The sequence below is a fragment of the Dunckerocampus dactyliophorus genome, chromosome 9 (assembly GCF_027744805.1).
Source record: "Dunckerocampus dactyliophorus isolate RoL2022-P2 chromosome 9, RoL_Ddac_1.1, whole genome shotgun sequence".
Taxonomy (NCBI): Eukaryota; Metazoa; Chordata; class Actinopteri; order Syngnathiformes; family Syngnathidae; genus Dunckerocampus; species Dunckerocampus dactyliophorus.
This window is the reverse complement of record NC_072827.1, coordinates 19,882,949-19,903,638: the sequence shown is the minus strand read 5'-3', so window position 1 is coordinate 19,903,638 and position 20,690 is coordinate 19,882,949. Positions and strand designations below refer to the sequence as shown.

Below are 20,690 nucleotides of genomic sequence, written 5' to 3'. Positions count from 1 at the left end.
CTTTTGTGTTTACCTGAGATGATTCTGCGTCCGTCTGCAAGGATCATCTCTCCGCTCTCCACCAGGGTTTTGAGGATGCAGGTGACGTTGGTGGGGGCTTTATCAGCCTCGTCGATTACCAGTATGTGTCCCATCTTCACCGCTTTTACCTGCACCATGCAAATTTTTCAATGACTGTAATGTCCATCAAAGCACTTTAAAAAAAACAACAACGGACCAGAGGTGAGTCCTCATATGTGATGATGCCGTCTCGGACTGAAGGCTGCAAGGTCAGCGTCTGTACAGTTGTATCTCTGCATGGACCAGAAAAATAGATACATTTTAAATACAATGTCATTCATTGGGAAAGGTTACTGGAGATTACATATGATAAATAGTTGGATACAGTGTAACTGCATCCCTGCATTATTGTCAAACACCTCAAAAGTGGTACAATTTAGAGTTGAATGATTTTTTATTAGTAAAAGATGCTTCAAAAGTCAAACAAAACCATCATCACGTGAGATGTCAGCAAATCACATAAGACGTCAGCTGAGTAAGCATCTAAAGGAACAAACGCCACAAGTGTGTTTTTTTGTGGCTTTTTTGTGATGTCGACATAGAAGGGTGCAAGTGACGGTGTGTGATGATAACCATAGAACAGGAAAAGAAACATACTGCTGCTACAAATGAACTTTGTTAGGAACTCCACAAGTGGGAATTTCATTTCTGTTTTGTGTGTGTGTTCTTTGTGACACTGACACACAGGGGTACCAGTCATGGCAAAAGAGGAAGTGTGATGATAACCATGGAACAGGAAATGGCACTTAATGCAGCTATGAATTTGCTGAAGAAGGAACTCAAGAAGTGTGTTCAGATTTTCCTTTGTGTGTGTGTTTTTTGTGACGCCGACCATTCATGAAAAGTGTGACAAGAACCATAGAAATTGCTTCCAAACCTGAGAGATGCCCTTGCAATCTGACATATTTTGCGGCGCCTTTGCAAGGAAGAGAGTGTGCAATTACTGCCGTCCTGATAGGCTAGCCAAAGACTAAATACTGCAACTAAAGCAGTAAAATACAAACATGACATTATATTAAATTATATTAAATACAAAGCCCAACCACCATTACTCCTAGCCAATTTTCCAAAATAACAACCACACCCACCTCCCTGATGACCCCGCTCATCTTGACCCCGGGACCCGTCCTAATTTGCTTCCTGGAGGGATGATTTGCTTTTTCTGAGCCACATCTCTGAAGACTTTGAGAGTCACCAAGCTCCCCAAAGCGCACACACATGCACACACATCTTCCTGCCGCCCCTCCTCGCCTTGATCTAATATTAGTTGTTACAGTGGACTAACCGGGTCAGCACCATATTAAGCTTCCAAAATTCGACTTTCACAAGACTTTGACCTCAACTACACATGTAAATCAACCACAAAAGGTGGGAAATTGGTTGTGGCGTCACGTGGATGCATCAACATAAGACTAAATCTACTTTACTTTGAAAATTGTGATTGGCATGTGGAACAGTGTCTTCTTATTAGTGCCACCATTGATACAAGGTCTTTGATTTGAGCTCCACCAAACAGTCGGGGCTGATTTCATGGGAAACAACACATTGATCTGCGGAAAAGTAAGCCTGACATCATAGTCTAGAAATGCAATCGTGTTAGATTAAAATGGGATTCAATAAGGACTTCTCAGAATGCTTCCCCTTTATACTTATGGGCGTGTTGCGCCTTTGCTCTGATGAAGGACATTTTCATTAGGTGATGAATAAAATATGTTTTGACTGTATTAGGGAAGATAAATGCTGAGGGCTAGAGAGGCAGAGGGCAGAGAGAGAGAGGTGTGACTATAACTATAGAACAGGAAATGGAACTTATTGTGACAAAGGTATGCAAAAAAAAAACTACACCGTGTGGCAAATTTTTACTCACCTGTGCAGTTGTAAGTACTCCCTGGGTCGGTTCAGAAGGTGCAGGAAGCGATCCACTATTTTATTCTTACCCACACCCTGTGGAGAGACATGACAGCTAAATGAAATGCATTTGTTCTTGCAACATGGGCTATTAAAATCAAATACCACATTTCCAAAAATAGTAGACTAATGCAGACGGTATGTCAGATTTCTATCTGAGCAACGCATTTAATGAACGACTATTTGGGGCACGCCATCTATTAAAGGCCTATGGTGAGTATACTCCATCTGCAAGGACATAATGCTGAGAAATGCTTAGTGTTGCGGAGTTTGGATGGTAAAACCTTCTGATAAGGGGCTCCTCTCCGCTTTGGGACTTCCACTGGCTTCCCACACAGCTAGTCTGTCCAGACGTCCGGCAAAACCTTCTGACTGGCGCTAATGTCTCAGCGTTGTATGTGCACGAGCTCCATTAACAAAATGATTTGCCCCACTCACTGCTCTGTGTTATTATTACAATAACACAGACCGCCATATTTTGACTGCCTTGTCCAGTTTATCCCTTCACCTCTTAACACACTGCCCTTTAGAACTAAACTGATGGGACAAAACGTCCCTGAGGAAGAGAACAGGGAGAACATGCAAACTCCACACAGAGATGCCCAAACGAACCCAGATCTTCCCCATCTCCTCGCTGTGTGGCCAACATGCTAACCACTAGGCCACATTGCGGCTTGTTACATTCGTGAGTAAGCATAATTAGTCAGTGTTTTTGGCCATGAGTGTATGGGGTCACACTGTGGGGTTTAATACCAGTGCTACCCTGTGGTGTATTTGTCAGAAAAATAATAGCACAAACAACACAGTAGATGTGCATGTTTTGACACATTTTCACCCTTTTGTGTGCAGCGCTTCAAGGGTAGAAGTGTTAGTTAACACAAACAGTTTTGGCCATGGCTGTACGAGTAAGAGTAAAGCAGGGGTGTCCAAACTGCAGCCCGGGGGCCATTTGCGGACAAAAAATTTTATTTAACAAGAAAACTACAACAACAAAAAACACCAGCAGCAAAAATGGGAAAGTCAAAGTATTCATTTAAGGAAAGAGTTGTAATCTAGCAAGGAAAAAAAAGTCATAATTTCACAGAATAAAGTCATAGTATGAGGAAAAAATAATGAATAGAGTTGCAATTTTTGGAAATTTAAGTTGGGGGAAAATTTATAGCATGGGAATAAAGTAAAAATATTAGGAGAAGAAAATATACAAGAAGAAAGTTGAGATATTTGTGGGGAAAAAAAAACAAGCAGCAGAAATGGAAAACAGCAGAAATGTTACCAGATAAAGTCAAAATATTAAGAGAAAAAAATAGTTTTCTAATGAAAAAGTTGCAATTTTATGAGAAAATATCATTTTAGTGACAATGTTGAAATAAAGAAAAAATAATTTTTTTTTAAATATATAAAGTTATAATTACAAGAGGGAAACTGAAATGAAATAGTTGGGAAATTTAAAAAAAACAGAAACGGAAAAAACAGATGTCATTTTACAGGAATAAAGTTGAAATACTAAGAAAAAAAAAGTCATAATCGAATGAAGAACAAAAGTTGCAATTTTACAATAAATTCATTATTATGGAAAAAATTCATTTTAATTAGCATTTCACCTATATTAAAAAGCTGAAATGCCATTTTTTCTTGAGATACATATAGCTTCTTAGCATATCTCTATGTGTTGGATTACAAAATATCAAAGTGGCCCTGCATCCTTTCATTTTTCAGAATGTGGCCCTCAGTGGAAAAGGTTTGGACACCCCTGGAGTAAAGATTTGTGTGGTATAATATAAATCGAATGTTTTAAAAAACACAAAGGCGATACACAAACCTATAACAGACTGACCCAAAGTAAATTTGGAGAGAGTGATTTTGTCTTTTGGAGCTACTGCTACAGCAATCAGAAAGGTGGAGTTATTTTATTTTGGTAAAACTGTGCATTGGAAGAGGTTTAGCTCAGAACCTGAGGCGTCGCTGCATTCATGAGTAATCATGAGCACATTAGTAACAATTAGTGTGCGCCAATGTCAAACCAAAACAATTACAAAGGTGATTAGAATGGTGCAGTATCATATCACCCCACAACACAGACTGATAAGTAAATGGAGCGAGGCTCCCTTTGCCAGCCAGCCAAGACAGCACAACTACTTTCGTAACTCCAGAGAGGGTGTTTTCGGCTTCTGCACTTCAACAAAAATCAGGAAGCTGGAGCTACTTTATTTTGACATATTTGAAGAGGTTAAGTACGGAACCTCAGGCATTACTGGATTGATGCGTAAACATAAATAGAAGGACAGAGTACTACAATAGTACATGTACAAGGCTGTATGCAATGTTGGACTTTGCAATGTTGAACATTTCAATAAGAAACATATGAAACCATCGTCAGGAAGGTTGGTTGGTTACCTGGTTGCCCACCAGGAGAAGGTGCTCTCCTAGTAGGAAGTCCTTCAACATGTCCTCCATCACCATCATGTGCTGCAGAGACACAAATCATAACAGGTACTGTTGATGGGCCTTCATATATAAAATGAATGCCACACAACAAAGAAGAATAAAGAATTGTCTGTTGCTTCATGCCCATTTTTTCCAACAGTGCTTCAAATCTGAAGGCAAAAAAAAAACAAAAACAGGTCACTAAAAAGTAGGACATCATCTGAGCCCTCACACTGTGTCAACAACATCCACTCTCCACTTTCATTCTTCAACACGGAGAACATAATGCAGAACGAGGACAGAGAGAGAGAGCGTTTGCGAGATGAATCTGGGCCACAGGAACCATCATTACAGGCTCCGTGGAAGTCACACATCAGCAACAGACATCAGTGTTTCAGTAGTCTTAGTTAGTCTTAAAAGGGTCTATTCGGTCAATAACAAAGGTTATTAAGATCAGTCAGTCAGTCAATTACCTGGGGATTATCATAGAAGAGCACATCCGGAACCTTCATTTTCTCATTGGGCTTGTAGACAGGAGAGGACACTTTGCCGATTGTGAGCACCCCATCTTTGACCACACCTAAAGAAACACAGGCAGTCACTTTATTTGTTTTAACATGAATAGTAGGTGACTTATTTTTACACCTTCATGACATTAGGAATGTTAAAATGTTACTTTAAAATTGCCTGTGCAGTTAATAAAGGTTTGCAACAGTTCTATTTCCCATTATCTCATTATTTCAGGGACAAGAGGTACAGATTGTGTTTGACAGTTGAGGTTTCACTTCCTGTAGCCACATCTTAGAAAGCGGTTACTCAAGATTTCTAGATATTGGCTGAAACCATTTTTTTCTTCTAAATATGATTAAATCTTTCAATATTGGCATGCCAAACATACCAATGTTATTGCATTGGCATCTTTGAAATATTGCCAGTATTTTTTTGCCAATATTTTTGGCCATGATTGTAAGCGACTGGGACATACATGTCAAGTCACGTGTGCTTTCAGCATCATGAGTCTCTTCTATGGAGCAGTTGGTGAGGCTTTTCTGCAAAGACGCACGAGCCACGCTGGGCAGGAACCTAAAATAAACCCCAAAAAACAACACGACTTTAATGAGGAACACAACAACAAAATGCACAAAATGTATACCTTGACAGGCAAGCCTTATTGACGGCGTGGGCGATGCACTCCTCGGGATAGCGAGAGAGCCGGCGACATATCCTCAACAACTGTCTGGTGGAGAGGGAGGAGGCCAGTGACTGTGCCTGGATATACACAAAAATGCCTAAGTTACATCATACTGTAAGCAAATGGTTTAGAGCTTACATAGACACACACACACGCGCACACCTACACACACACTTACCGTGGAGTCATTTGTCTGCCGCAGTGTGTGTGTGAGGTGCAGTAGCTGCTCGGCGGCTTCTTTTGGGACATTGGGAGACTGCAAAGTGAAACAAAAACAATAGCAAGTGTGTTTGGATAGCAGCTACAAGCAGCTTTAATCAACCTCTTTAATGAAGTAACTAACTGCAAATCTTTGAATTGACCAAGAATGTACAGTAGGGGTGCTTTTGGCGGCTAGTAAACCACTTAGAGTCACAGTTTGGACTTCTGAACCGCTGCTATTTTTGGGATGTATGTTTGCTTGTATGTTTTTTTGTTACTGTTATATTTTGTTAATAGTAGTGATGTCATATTTGGTTAGGTTAAATCTACAGGTACAGTTTGTCTAATCCACCTTTGGGTCTCTTACTTCCAGGTGTGCACAAATTAAAGTTAAATTTATATATATTTTATATATATATTTAGTTCTTTGGAAGATGGCACCGTGAGTCAGACTATTATATTGAGTAATGACCTCCTGCAATTTCCAGTGGGTTCACAAGCTCGAACTGAGTTTTTTCCCCATAATTCATGATTGGCTCCATTCAAATAAATAGCTGCTTGGTCCTCACGGACATGTGCGCACAACAATATGTCATTTTATGACATGGACATGTAAGGCTTATTGTCCAGTGCGGTTTATATAGTATATTGTATGTACAAATTTGTTTTTTCCTCTAAATTAAGGTTATACAGCTTATACGCCAGAATTTACGGTAACTGCCATAAATGAGCGATGGCTATAACTTAAAGAAATATTTAAACATCCGAAATGTTTATGCCTTGACTATTAAAAAAGACAGATGTTTGAGTGTGTCCTCACCAGTCCTTGCAGGAGGCCGACCTCCTCTGCTCGGGCCAGCGGGCTGACGGTGTGATACAGGAACATCGTTAGCAACTCGGGGCCCAGCCACTGCTGACCTTTGCTTTTGCCACCGGTGTTCGCAATGGCGCCCACTACTGGAGGCTCAGCGAGGGCGAGAACTCTGAACGATGGGTGGATGGCGAAGATTGACCTGTAACACAACGCACACACAGAAACAGTGATACACTTGCAACGGAAAGACATGCACATCAGCTGTGTTCAAGTAGATATGGAGTGCAGGTTGGCACGCTTTTCACTGTGGATGTGTGCGCGCGGGTGTGTGTGTGTGTGCGCGTGTGTGTGTGTGTCGTAGCCAATCAATGTCAGGGACAAGAGCACGACTTATGACAGGTGGCTGTGTAAGCCTCAAATTCAAAAGGACAGAGAGGACCATGCATGACTGTCACCCCATAGAGACACCCACACAGCACTGGACTATATTTATACTGATGGAGGATGGGCTTAATAGCGGACGCTAAACCTCATCATCATTGTCGAGAGACGACTATCTGGAGCTAGCAGTCACTATTGAAGTTGAACATGCACTGTATCCCAGTGTGTGTCAAAAATGTGCAAAAAGTCTCTTTTTAGAGCTCTAAATCTAAAAAACAAAGATAGTTGTGAATAATGCAATATTATTCAATGGCTCAAATGGAGTGAGGTTCTAGAAGCGTTAACACATCAAATTTCGTATCTTCAGGGAAAGGATGTTTGAGTCTTCTAGACATACTGTCTTGACAAGAATCAGGGTGCTGATTTTGGTCCAATTTGATATTGGAAAAAGTTTAGCTCAGAACCCCGTGTGTTGCATTTACAAGTGTTTATTTAATTATCTTCTGTTTTGTTGGTCAACAGCCATGTTGTGCTGGCACAAGTGATTGAATAGCAGAAGTAGCAGCCAGCTGGGTGGATTTACATAACATTGCATGCTCGGCAACCAGTAAGGGGTCAATTTGCTAAACTTACCTATGCCTCAACATATTGCAGTAGTATCGAGAGTAAACATAAATAGAGTGCAGTTTGGTGTGGGACAATTTCGAACAGTAAAATTACAAAACTGGTTGCAATTACGGTGGAACCCATTTATGTTGACAAACCTCCGACTGGCTGACTGTCGACATGAGTCAGCGCTTGGTCATTTCGTTGTATGTCTTGACTAAAATGACGATAAAGCTTTCATACATGCGCAAATCTTTGTTCAAGTGGCTAACAATCTGAAAATAAAAATAATTAAATGGGTTAATTTTGTTCCAGGTTAATACTGCCATGTATTTATTTAGAAAATTATTTTGCACTGAACATGAAATCACTGTGTGCATGTTTTAATGTTGTGTAACTAGACCGTAGCTATGTCACTGTTGTCATACTGCTTCATTATAATGATTAAGTTGACAATACTACAACACACAAACTGATCCATTTTTCCGAGAAATTACCCCTTTGGCTCTCAAATTTTATGTCGACATTGACTGAAGTGGCCATTTTTAAGTAGTTAACGTTAACGGCGGTAACTGATTTATTTAATTAATTACATTAAAATTTCCAGCGTAATGAATGCATGCGCATCATGCCAAGCCACACCTCTCTATTATGATGGCAGACGTAGGCACAATAGCGTCCCAACACAGAGTCTGATGCTCTTATAAGTTTATTCTGACCTGAACACATCAACAGCAGTTTAATTCCAACACCATAAAGTATATGCATCTCCAAAATTGTGATTCATTTGATTTTAAAAAATTATCATTTGACAGCCCTCTTTGTAAGTAACAAGACGAACATGGTGGACGGGTTCCAGAAGTTGATTCACCAAAGTTAGCACTTTGACATCTTGATGAATGACAATATTCACAAGCATAATAGATGGATAGCTAGATACTTTATATCTATCTATGTAATGCTAGCAGTAATAATGGCGGTGCAGGCAGCAGTGGTGTTCATGTAAATGACGATGATGATGGCTGGCTTGAGAGATGAGGAAAAGTATCACAAGTGGATCAGACATTTTGATGAACCGGTATCGTCAAGACAGGGATCTGACAAATTCTGAGCCTGGTGACGCAATATGCATATTATATGAGTACATTTTTTTTTTTTTTTAGCATATTCTATTTTGTTAAGAGGTGATGTGAGGTTGTCATAAGTTAAGTCAGGCTGATTGGCTAGTAACATTGCATGCTCAATGCATAGACAGACTTCAGCTCCTGTATTCACACTGACACTGCATGATAAGCTGCTACGATAAACTAAGGGTTAAGAAAAAACAATATTGGACCCAGCTTATTTAAATATTATATCATATCATACCTCTCTTGAAGTTGCTGGTCAGTAAATTGCATTTCCTCCTTCAGTCCCTGATACCTGTCCCACCTCAGCAGCCTGGTGCCATCATACAGATCCAACTCACGGTCATGGAGTAACCTGGAGCATAGAACACGTCTCTTAAAATCTACCTCCTGCTTCTAGACTGTACGATAAAGTCAATTTTGGTCTTACCTTGAAAGAACAGCCAGCGTTCCCAAGTTGATCCTGTGTATTCCATCCAGCAGCAGCAGCTTGCCTTCCATGGCGGCCGTGACCAACGGAGACGGACGCCATGCCGTGTCACCGTTAGGGAGTGTGAATCTCTGCTGGAGAAGGTCCCTGGCCGTCATGTCCTGGAAGGAATCAAAAAATGCATTTTAAGAACACTGATTGGAGGCTGAGGTTCATGGTACTAGACTAAATTATTTGCATATATTTTCTGCTTTAATGATCGTTGTCTTCACCTGGTAGAGCATGACCGGTTCTACGCTGTAGCCAAGCAGCTCTGCGAACTCTCTGGCAATCACTGACTTGCCACAACCCTGAGAGAAACACAGATACATTGATGGCATCGTTAACAATAAACCTCACATTTACAGTATATTATAAACACTTCCATGAGTTAGGTACCTTGGCTCCTATCAGACACATGTCCTTCACCATGTGTGACTTCATCATGTCAGCAATCAGCTGACTGTGGCTAGGGGTGCTGATGAAGGCAGGGTTACAGTTGGGTGGGCGGGGCCCTTTGGTGCCCATGGGGACCTGAAGGTTTATTTTTGAGTTGGAGACAAGAAATACAAAAATACAAATGGCTGTACTTCCAGTTATTTTCACAGAGTGCAAAACTATAACGTACCAGTCAAAAGTTTAAACACTTTCTCGTGCTACTGAATAAGATTGTGTCTCCCTACTTTTGGTTAAGATAACATATCGCCGGGGGTAGGTGGCGGCAGTTAGCAGGCGTTAGTCGGGAAAAAATGCATTACATATTATAAGCTAATATTTTAATATTTTAACTTTGATAATGATTTAGAATGCATGAGAAATTGGAAAGGAAAACATAACTCTCTTGGACAACAACACAGCATAAACAGAACCAATGTTGTAATAGCACTAAGGAGCACAATGCTTAGCCAGCATTAATAGCGCTGAAGAGTTCAGTGTAGACCAGATGTGGTGAACTGTGATCTTTATGCTCTTTTGCTGTGCTTTGGTTTGCAACAGCATGGAAATAATCAGCACAATGCAACTAATTTTACATGTAAACGTAGTAATTATGAAAAATTATGAAAACAAAGGCACATAGCGTACAGAAATCAAGTTGGAAATAAATTCAATACGAGGCTTGAACCAAATGGACATATGGCACATATGAGATTATGCACCAAGTGAAAATGCACAGCAGCACAGACCTAATATTATTAAACCTCCCCTCTGTGCATTTACGCACACCATTAACATTTGTGAACAAGGACGAGGTGAAAGGAAGAATAAAAAAATACAGCACCCATACACAGAAACCCATACACATAAGTCTCAATCTGCGTCATAGACGCTGTGTTCAAGGGCCGCCAAACAAAGTGGGCGCAAAGCCCGAAGAAGACATATCTTTCGTGAAACCACAAATTTACTTACACATGCAAAATTTGGTGCTTTCTAACATCAGTGCATCCAGTCAACAAACAAATGACATGCTCATACAGCTAACTAAACTAATTTCATTTAGCACACAATATCAACGATGTTGAAAAATCTTCAAGACGTACTCCCTACGGCAGTCTGCATACCCCTAAGGGTATGCGTACCGCACTTTGGGAACGTAGGCTGTAGACAACAGTATGGCAAGTGTAACAGGCATGACTTTCACACCAACAGCTGAGTAGACAACATTTTAAAGAGCATGCAGAGATATATCATAAAGCCGCTAATGCTGACCACTCATATATTCAAATGTAAATGTTTCTATGATTTTGTACCTGTACCCAATGTTGTGTCCAATGAGTTTAGTTTTACCTGAAAGGTAACGTCTTCATCTGCAACACGCATGGTGACGTCTGCGTATCCTTCGAAGCCCGCTGTCTTAGACACACTGACAACGGTGCTGCCTGGAGACTTGTGACCGCCATCCATCAGCTCAAATCTCTGTAAACATCAGAACATGTGTGTAATCTATAAATGCTTAGGTCTGTAAGGTGTAGAATTGATTCATTTCTTATTGGACTTTTTTGAATGTGGGCAAACATACCACAGGCCACTTACACTGAGGACACTCTCCACAGCGCTGCACCCGTCCTTGCCCAGCATAATGTTGTAGGGGTAGAGGCTCTGGACCAGCTGCTGTGAGGACATCGTGGGGAACACATTCTGTGCCAACACAAGAGAGACAAGCTGTATAGGTGTTCTACTCTTAATTACAGAGACCTCCCTCCTTAAAAAAGTCCTCACCAGCACATTAAGGCCATGGAAGAGGTTGTCCATGGGGAAGTCAGGAAGGCCCAAGTTGGATGATTCCTGGGAGCACAGTGTTGTGGCAAGGGACAGCAACTGGGACACTCTAACATGTGAAGAAACTATGTGAGTATGCAACACATTTTTTTCCAATAGTTGAGAAGGGTACCAAAATAAAAGATATGCTTAAGTCTTTTTTTCCAGTGAACCCAACAATTCATTTTTACAATTCCATGACTTACATTATGAAACGGACACATACTGTACCTCTTTTGGTACCCTCTGATTCAGTACAAAATGGTGTACTGCCTAATGAGTGGAGCTAGACAAGCTGCGGTGTATGAAACAATTCGGGGTCAGGGAGTAGTTGGGCTGCAACTTATCACAGCTGACCTTTTACACAGCCAGAAAAAAAGAGGCGATTTTTTTTTCCTGTATTATTGTTCTGTATAAAAGGCACTGACATGAAACAGGGGAAAGGGTAGTATTAGAGCTGTAACAAAGACACCTAAGGCAATGCTTGGATGAGGATGTGACATTTAACACAGGATTTATGTGTGAAAGAGGCTTTAGAATAGGGGTGTCAAAAGTGCAGTCATTATTTTTTATAGGCCCGCGGCACATTGACACAGCAAAACAATTTAAAAAATAGAGCAAAGAGGCACAACTTAAAAGAGAAAAATCTGAAATGTTGACACTAATTAATAATAACAAAAAACACACACATGCGCGCACACACACAAAGCCTTTGGAAAAAGACTTTTTACAAAATTAAAATATATAAATATATCAAAGTGGAGCCCCTACATCCTTATTCAGCAACGGCCCATGGTGGAAAACATTTTGGACCCCCCTCCTTTAGAGTCAAGGGCAGCCTGGGAATTGACTGGGAATCAAGCACCGATCAGCTGCAGTAAAGTCATCAATGTGAACCACTACACTACTGATGCACAGAACACAATGTTGCTATTTTCTTTACTTTTTGTTACACTCCTATGATGTCACAGTGTTTACAAGGGTGACACAGCTACACTTACACATCCCTCCCCCTTCCCACAACCGTACCGTAGCTCAACTGCACCATTAAATGGCTTTAAAAGTAGACTTGCTTATATTTTAAAGGATTCACCTCTCTGCGGGAATATTTGGTCCTGCTGTGTACAACAGCTCCAACTGGTCCTGAAGACAAAAAAACAATGCCTTTGTTAGAGGTATGTTTTTTGTGCCTTAAATAACAGTCAGAGAATGTACCTTAAACGGCAAGTAATAGATGTCTCGAGCCTGGAATCGAGAGCGGAGGGGAGGATCCAGGGGGTTGCCTTTGTACTTGGGGACAGGAAGGCCAAGGGCGATGACCCGGAAGTCCTCGCTTACACGGACAATCTTCCAACTGTCCAGCTCTTCTTTGGTGTGCTCCTACAAACAATAAACACTGAAAAAATTAGCAAACTTTGCTCAAATATGAAGAAAAATATGGCAAAAAAGTCCAACAAGAATCCATAATGTGTATAAAAGTTGGGCAAGACAAGTGGACATAAACGATAAGGACGTCGACAGAACCATAGGATAAAATTTAGTGTTTAAAGTCGTATTCATCAGGTTTTTTATGCATTTGCGCAGTTGCTTCTACAGCTTCTTTATGGACTTACTTTTTATTAAGTTTCACCATGGTACGCTAAAATTAAAAACATGTACGATTTTGAAAAGCTTTTAACTCATTCAATCCCAGCCATTTTTCAAAAGACGACCCGTTCACTACCGGCCATTTTAGACGATTTTGACTGATCTTTCAAAGCACACAGAATATTGTGCTCTATGGCTATACAAACATGACAGCTCAAATATCTAAACAACTATACCACTACATAAACAACACAAAAAAGGGTTGTTTTACAAAATATGAATGTATTTACAAATATAACACCATGAACTATTTACATTTTTCACATTTGGAACTGAACTATGTGTGTGCATGTGTGTGTGCATGCATTAAAATTTCCCTACAATGCATAACCTTCTGCATGCTACACTCCTCCACGTACTTCCACTTGTTCACATACAGTCTTTTATGTCTTAAAACTGTTCTAAAAAGTGACATTCATTAGTGTGCAGTTGCGTCCCCCCCCCTTTTTTCCTCTTGTGCCAAACAGCGTAAAAGACGTATAAGTCTTTGGGATCGGGCGTTCGGGATTATAAAAACGTATAAATACGTCTTTGGTAGTTAATGTGGGGGAACATACAGTATGTGATTAAAGTCATACAATTATGATGATAACAAAGTCATAATTTTAGAAGTAGAAAATGTCTGCATACTACAAAAACAGCAAAAAAAATGAGGTCATTTTTGTAATTTTGCAAGATTTAAAGCAATATGCCAAGGTTTTACACAAGTAAAGTCGTAACATTGTAAAATTAAATGCACATAACACATTTTAAAAATATTACTTTTTTTTTTCTTCATTATATATTTATTCATATTCGTTTTGGGGCCAATGTCTTTTTTTTTCTTAGTTTTTTGTTTATTTATTTTCTGTGTCGTAATATTTCTTGAGTTGTAACAAGAAAATCCAGAAACAAAGACCAACTTACATTGCCAGCTAAAACCCCACAAACTGTGATGAAAATGGCAAATATAAGTGAGTGAGTCACACCTTTAACAGCTTGTCATAGCGCTCGGACGCCATAAGGAAGCGTCCGTCCTCCAACTGCATCTCTCTGTTCTCCAGGAGGTTGTTGAGCACAGGCAGAACATTTCTCTCGGCCTTTTCCAGCCCCTCCAGAACCAGAACTCGGCCTTGAGTGGCCGCCCTAACGGCACACTGACAAAAACACACAAGTTCCGTCATTACTAAAAGAGACGTCTGTGGTTAACACCTGCTGCTTACCAGGAATTTAAGAGCATCAGACAAGACTAACACCGCCCCCCACCCAAAAAAAAAAAACAAGCTCTTTTCTTTTTACAAGGCTTATTTTCTCCTACCACATGTGAGATGCAGCCATTTATTTACATTGTGTGTGTGCGTGTGTGTGTGTGTGTGTGTGTGTGTGTGTGTGTGTGCAGGCGCATTTTCAGTCAAAAAAAAAAAAATCAAAAAGCTCCTCTTTGACGTCAGCAGGCAGGAAACTTAAGTTGTCTGGGTGCACCGCAGAGCCTGCGTCCATGTCATTTAGGCGTGTGTGTTATGCACATGTGTGTGGGAAGAAGAGCCGTAAAACTATAGTCCAACTATAGTGAGTGAGGACCACATGTTCTAAATTTAACTCTGGAGTCCATTTTCAGCAATAGTAATCAGATAATTGTTTGCTAATGTGAAGGGACAGGCATGGCCAAGAGAGAGAAATGGGATGCCAACCAGACAAGAAAAAATACATAGTAGGCACTCGGAGGCCGCACGGTGGTTAGCATGTTGTCCACACAGTCGCCTGAAGTTAGCTGGGATAGGCTGCAGCATACTCCCGCGACCCTTATAAGGATAAGCGGCATAGATGGTGTCCAACTGGAAAAGGTTATAAAGCCATTTCTAAAGCTCTGGGACTCCAGCGAACCACAGTGAGAGCCATTATCCACAAACGGTGAAAACATGTAACAGTGGTGAACCTTCCCAGGAGTGGCCGGCCAACCAAAATCACCCCAGGAGCGCAGCGATGACTCATCCAAGAGGTCACAAAAGACCTCATAACAACATCCAAAGTACTGCAGGCCTCACTTGCCTCAGTTAAGGTTAGTGTTCATGACTCCACCATAAGAAAGACACTGGGACAAAACGGGTTCTAAGACCAAAACCGCGTACCTTTCCTTTTCTGTGATGTGTTGCAAATGGCCTGTTGTAACTTCCCCTGAGCTCACTTGTAATCACACATGGCGTCAATAGTGGGAGCCAAATGCTCCAAATGCTCTTTAAACATTCCGCAAAGAAGAAAAACACATCGAGCTTCAAACACATCAAACCTTTCAGCCACACGAAAGTTGAACATCACTACAATGCCTGGGACCCGGGGCTTGTTCCTATCGCCGTGGCAATGGAAAAGTGTAAAAAGGTTTGCCAGACACAACTCGAGGGCAAACGCAATCTATGATTTCATCATGGAAATGATGCTGTCTGACAATCCCTTTACCATTGTTGAGGATAACGCCTTTTATCGGCTAGTAAACCCCTTGGGAGCAATGGTTTGTACTTCTAGCCACCACTATTTTTCTTGCCAAACAGCACAACACATATGGAACTTCAAATGAAAAACACCAGTCACAAAAAGAATGTCCTAATCAAATTCCTCGTTTTACATAAGAAGCTGCAGGCCGAGAGTCCCGTCAAGCCAAATCTACCAAAATAAAACCCGGTAACAGCGTTAACCATGGATCAACAGTACCAACCAAGTTTTTTTGTTTTTGTTTTTTTTAAGACTTTTATGTTTACGTCTACTAAAGTGCAACTTGTCTTCAGTTAAGAGTTGCTAGTGCAGATTTGCATCGTGACATAACAGTACCACAATGAGGCTTACTGGCGTTTGTGTGTTACAATAACAGTAAAGCGCACCCAATAAATCTATAAAAATCACACAGCTTATTACAGTTTATATGAGGATGCACAACATAAGCGGCTGCTACGTAAGCAAAAAAAGACAACACTTGTGATCATGCCATCGTGACAAATCTGGCGCGCAAACTCTGACGGAAGTGGTAAAAAAACAAAACAAGTTAACACAGGGATTGACCCGTTGTCACCGAATATAGGACTCCAAATCAGCACAGCTCTCTGAAGAATACGCTCCAACGTTCTAGTTAACATGTGATCACATCTTCTACCAAACCTCCCACAGAATCTCCAAATGATGATGTCCACAGTACGCCTCTAAACAATTGTCACATGCAGGAATGTATTTATAACGCACCCGGCACGTATTAATACACGTCGAACAAAGCCAACATGCCATCTCACAAACATGAATGCTATTTTTTTTGGGCTCCAAAATCAAATTTGGTGCGAAGAAGAAGAACGAGGAGTTAGCAGGCTCCTTCGCACCTTTGACGACCAGAAATAATGTTGTCCCCGGCTTGTTTCCACGGCAACAAGCCTGGATGGCCCAGCTGTTTTCATTTTGAGGAGCGCGTGGGAGGATGAGGCTCGGCACCGGTGAAGATGCATGCTAGCTTGACATTGCACACAGCTATATTAAAGCTGCTGTATGTCATCGGCTCCAGATTACTGCTTTTTTTTCAGCCCCAAAAAATATACGAACGCCACCTCTGGCTAGCATGTTACCAACAGTAGTTTATAAGAACAGATTGAACAAATGTCTATATTGTTCCACATTTACAAACTACATGGCATAGCAATTATAGTAAATTACGTTCTGGCATTCACGTACATGTCCGTAGTGCGTACACACACGCACAAACGTAGTCCCAGAGAAGTGATCAACAATTTTCAATCATATTGTTGTTACGATAGGCAGTACATTCAGAGAGCTAACATTAGTGGCAAAACTTTGTTAAATCGCTATCATTTGCTGACAAACATAACTAATGGCGTGCGTGTGTTAAATGGTGCGTGGGTTATGTGCTTAAAGCAGGAAGAGGGCCAGATATAATGCTTGCAGTATATTCAAAAGTTAGCGCCCTCTAGGCAACTGCCGACCCGTGACATACAGCAGCTTTAATTTAAGTCATGGCCAAAAATAGTAGCACCCTTATGCTTCTGTCAGACAATGCACTGCTTCTGCCAAAAATTGTAGCAATTACAAATACTTTGGTATTCATGTTTACTTCATTTGTTTGCATTGGAACACAAAAAAAGCAGAGAAATAAAGCCAAATCTGATCAATCCACACCCAACTCCAAATATAGACTGGACAAAATTATTGGCACCCTCATCTTGATATTTGGTAGCACACCCTTTGGAAAAAAAAACATAAAATCGCTTCCTGGGCCCTACATTGCGCCCAAAAATTCTTTGGTAGTCTTCAGCTTTCATCATGCCATGTGTACTGTCGAGGCAGCCGGTACCAGAAGCAGCAAAGCACCTCCAAAACATCAGTGAAGCTCCATCAAATTTGACCGCAGGGACCATGTTATTTTCTTTGAAGGCCTCATTTCATTTTGGTAAACAGTACAGTGAAGTGTTCTAAGAAAAGCTAAAAAGCTCTACTTTGGGCTCATGTGTCCACACGACATTCTCCCAGAAGGATCTTAGCTTCTCCAGCTAAGTGTTGGCAAACTCCTGCTTGGCTATTTTATGTGTCTGTGTCAGCAGTGGGGTCTTCCTGAGTCTCCTACCATAGCATCCCTTTCCATTCAAACAGCAACGGATAGTGTGAGCTGACACTGTTGTAGTACCCTGAATCTACAGGTGAGCTTCAATTTGTTTGGAAGCGAATCGAGGTTCTTTATCCACCATTCAAACAATCCTTTGCACGTTGCAATCTTTCATCAATTTTTTTCTCCTGTCCATCTCCAGGGAGGTTGGCTACAGTGCCATGGGTTGTGAACTTCCTGATGATGTTGTGCACATTAGACACAGGAACATTCAGATCTCTGGAGATGGACTTGTCTTGTAGCCTTGAGATTGTCCATGCTTATCCACAATTTTGGTTTTCAAATCCTCTGACAGTTCTTTGCTCTATTTTCTTTTCTCCATGCTTAGTGTGGTGCACGTAGACACACAACGCAAAGCTTGAGTCACCGTTTCCCCATTTTGACTGGCTGCAAGTGTGATTTCTAAATTGCCAGCACCTGTTATTTGCCACCAATGAGTTTAATTACAAATTATTCAAGCATGGCATGCTTTAAATACCAGTATTTCTTACAATTTTGATAAGGTGCCAATAATTTTGACTAGTCCATTTTTGGAAATCTGTGTGAGATGATCAGAGTCTGCTTTTTTGGTGTTGTTCCAATGCAAACAAAGCACTGATATACAGATATGTGAACTCTGATGGGCTTTTCTATGTTAAAGTTGGCTACGTGGGCTAAGTACGAAAATAATTCCAAAATACACACATAGTCCAGTGTTATTATTATTTCAAAGTAGACCTGCACAAGCATTCTGCACTTCTGTTAGTTGAATTCTGTTGTTGGAACAGGTAAAATTTAAAAAAGATTAAAACTTTTAAAAGTGTATAAGCTGTGTAACGTTTTGCAGTTCCAGACTATTTTGTTTTACTGGAAGAGGAGGCAAAATGGCTCTTTTGGTGGTAAAGGTTGCTGATTGCTTGATTAATCAAAACAACAAGCTTCAAATTAATCGATTAAAAAAAAAATAGAAAGCTGCAGCGCTAGTATCATGTAAATACATTATGAAATTGTGTGTTTTCTTTATTCTGAATATGTATGCCATTGTGTCACCATATAATTTCCAGTAGATTATAGGTTGGAGGAGGATAAGAGCAGAGGGCTGGCCATTAAACTTGTCAATTTTCCCAAATGTTTTCAGGGTTGCCTCGCCCACAAACATCTTAGGTGCCCTAGCAAGCGCCTTAGAAAAACAAATTGATTCATTTTGTATTTTTTATTTATTCAGAAATTCATTTTCTACAAAACAGAACTTGCGTAGGAACCCTGCGGCTTTGTCCCAGCCACTCTATAAAAGCCAAAGTGTGTCCACACTTAATTTAAACCGTGTTGGTGCATCTTTCAGTTTAACGTCGAGCGCCATGTCACCGCATTGTTTTTTTTTTTTTTTCTTCTTTGGTTACGTCCAGACTACTGTCACAAGGGGCGCTCGTCCTAGGGCCCGTTGCACAAAACTATATATACAGACCCTTTCCAAAAAATTAGAATGTCATGGAAAAGTTGTTTAATTTCCATAATTCCATTCAAAAAGTTAAACTTTCATAGATTATAGATTCAGGGCCCACAATTTAAATGATTTCAAGTATTTATTTGTTTATTTTTACATAATTTGGGCTTCCAGCTCATTAAACCCAGGAAAACAGGAATTCAAAAAATTTGAATACTGTGAAGAAATCAGCCCAAATTTTGCAGGGCATGAATGTTTTAAACTGAGTGTCACACACTAATTTTTTGGAAAGGGTCTGTATATAAAAAATGTTTTTCGGCTCTACTTTAACAAATTACTCCTGTGTTGGATCAATAAAGTTCTTAACTTAGCCATCTGAGAAGATCAAATACATAGCTTTTGGTGCCAAACTGTTTCCCAAGTACAGTATGTATAAATATTTCCTTGTATTCACTTACAACGCAGCCTTTCCACATCCAATATGGCAACGACGCTGATGTACGGCTCAGCGAAGCGGCGTCTACGTATATGGTTTTGACAGCAGGGCTTCCGGTTTCCCAGCGTGCTTTGCTGTACTGTTGCTGTAAATCGCCACTAAGTTACATGTTCGGAGCTCACATACCTGCAGTTCTTGGTTATTCTGCATTATTCGTTGGTAGTGTCTTGTCTGTTGTCATCTACCTATTACGTTACTGTGAGATTTTTTTTTTTTTAGCTCTTTCTTTTAATAAAACACCGTGAGTAAGACCAGTGTGTGGGATGGTAACCACCCTCAATTTCTAAGGAGCTGGTAAGTTCATTGTGAGCTTTGTTGTTACTCTGCTTGTTTAAATATAGAGTTACCTTATTCTCCCAGACTTGTGAGCAGCACAATATTAGGCTTTTATTGTAGGAAAAAAAACTATACCGATGTTGGCTGATCATTTTTTTTATGCCTGTATCTGTGCAATAACTATCGGTGGCCGATAATATCAGACATCCCTAGTACAAACCAACTTCCAACAAACACATGGAATGATCCAGCAACTAGATGAACCTACAAGCTGAACTACATAGTAACTAATTACTAATCGGTATCAGGTGTGCTAATAGCTTCACACAGGAAAGGAAAGTCCCTGCCTATGGTGCAAAACAGGAAATACAAAATAAGAGCTAAAGAGGAAATGACAGTGAAAACAAATGAAAACAATGCCAACCTGTCACACATTATGACATCCATCCATCCATCCATCCATCCATCCATCCATTTTCTATACCACTTCTTCCTCATTAGGGTCACGGGGGGTTGGAGCCCCCCCCGCGGCTGGAGCCTATCCCAGCTGACTTTGGGCGACAGGAGGAGGGCACATATAGACAAACAACCATTCACACTCACATTCATACCTATGGGCAATTTAGAGTCGCCAATTAACCTCACCTGCATGTTTTTGAAATGTGGGAGGAAGCCGGAGTACCCGGAGAAAACCCACACGCACACGGGGAAAACATGCAAACTCCACACAGAAATGCCCAGGGGAGAATCGAACCCAGGTCTTCCCGATCTCCAAGCTGT

At 40.6% G+C, this 20,690-nt stretch overlaps 1 protein-coding gene across 6 annotated transcripts in view; it reads right to left on the bottom strand.

Moving 5' to 3' along the window:
• vwa8 (von Willebrand factor A domain containing 8) overlaps nt 1–20,690 on the bottom strand; it is a 63,220-nt gene that overhangs the window by 41,166 nt on the left and 1,364 nt on the right. For all 6 annotated transcript variants that reach the window (XR_008572474.1, XM_054787617.1, XM_054787613.1 and 3 more), the window contains exons 5-23: nt 14,054–14,221; nt 12,654–12,818; nt 12,532–12,581; nt 11,400–11,508; nt 11,214–11,318; nt 10,968–11,096; nt 9,582–9,716; nt 9,416–9,493; nt 9,144–9,304; nt 8,955–9,068; nt 6,606–6,798; nt 5,763–5,840; nt 5,546–5,661; nt 5,378–5,475; nt 4,866–4,972; nt 4,363–4,434; nt 1,928–2,004; nt 218–293; nt 14–149 (exon numbers count right to left, since the gene is read on the bottom strand). Coding sequence is in view for 5 of the 6 variants with exons in the window: in XM_054787617.1 (XP_054643592.1) it covers nt 14–149; nt 218–293; nt 1,928–2,004; nt 4,363–4,434; nt 4,866–4,972; nt 5,378–5,475; nt 5,546–5,661; nt 5,763–5,840; nt 6,606–6,798; nt 8,955–9,068; nt 9,144–9,304; nt 9,416–9,493; nt 9,582–9,716; nt 10,968–11,096; nt 11,214–11,318; nt 11,400–11,508; nt 12,532–12,581; nt 12,654–12,818; nt 14,054–14,221 (2,167 nt within the window). In the remaining variant the exon portion in view is untranslated. The remainder of the gene's footprint in view (nt 1–13; nt 150–217; nt 294–1,927; nt 2,005–4,362; nt 4,435–4,865; nt 4,973–5,377; nt 5,476–5,545; nt 5,662–5,762; nt 5,841–6,605; nt 6,799–8,954; nt 9,069–9,143; nt 9,305–9,415; nt 9,494–9,581; nt 9,717–10,967; nt 11,097–11,213; nt 11,319–11,399; nt 11,509–12,531; nt 12,582–12,653; nt 12,819–14,053; nt 14,222–20,690) is intronic.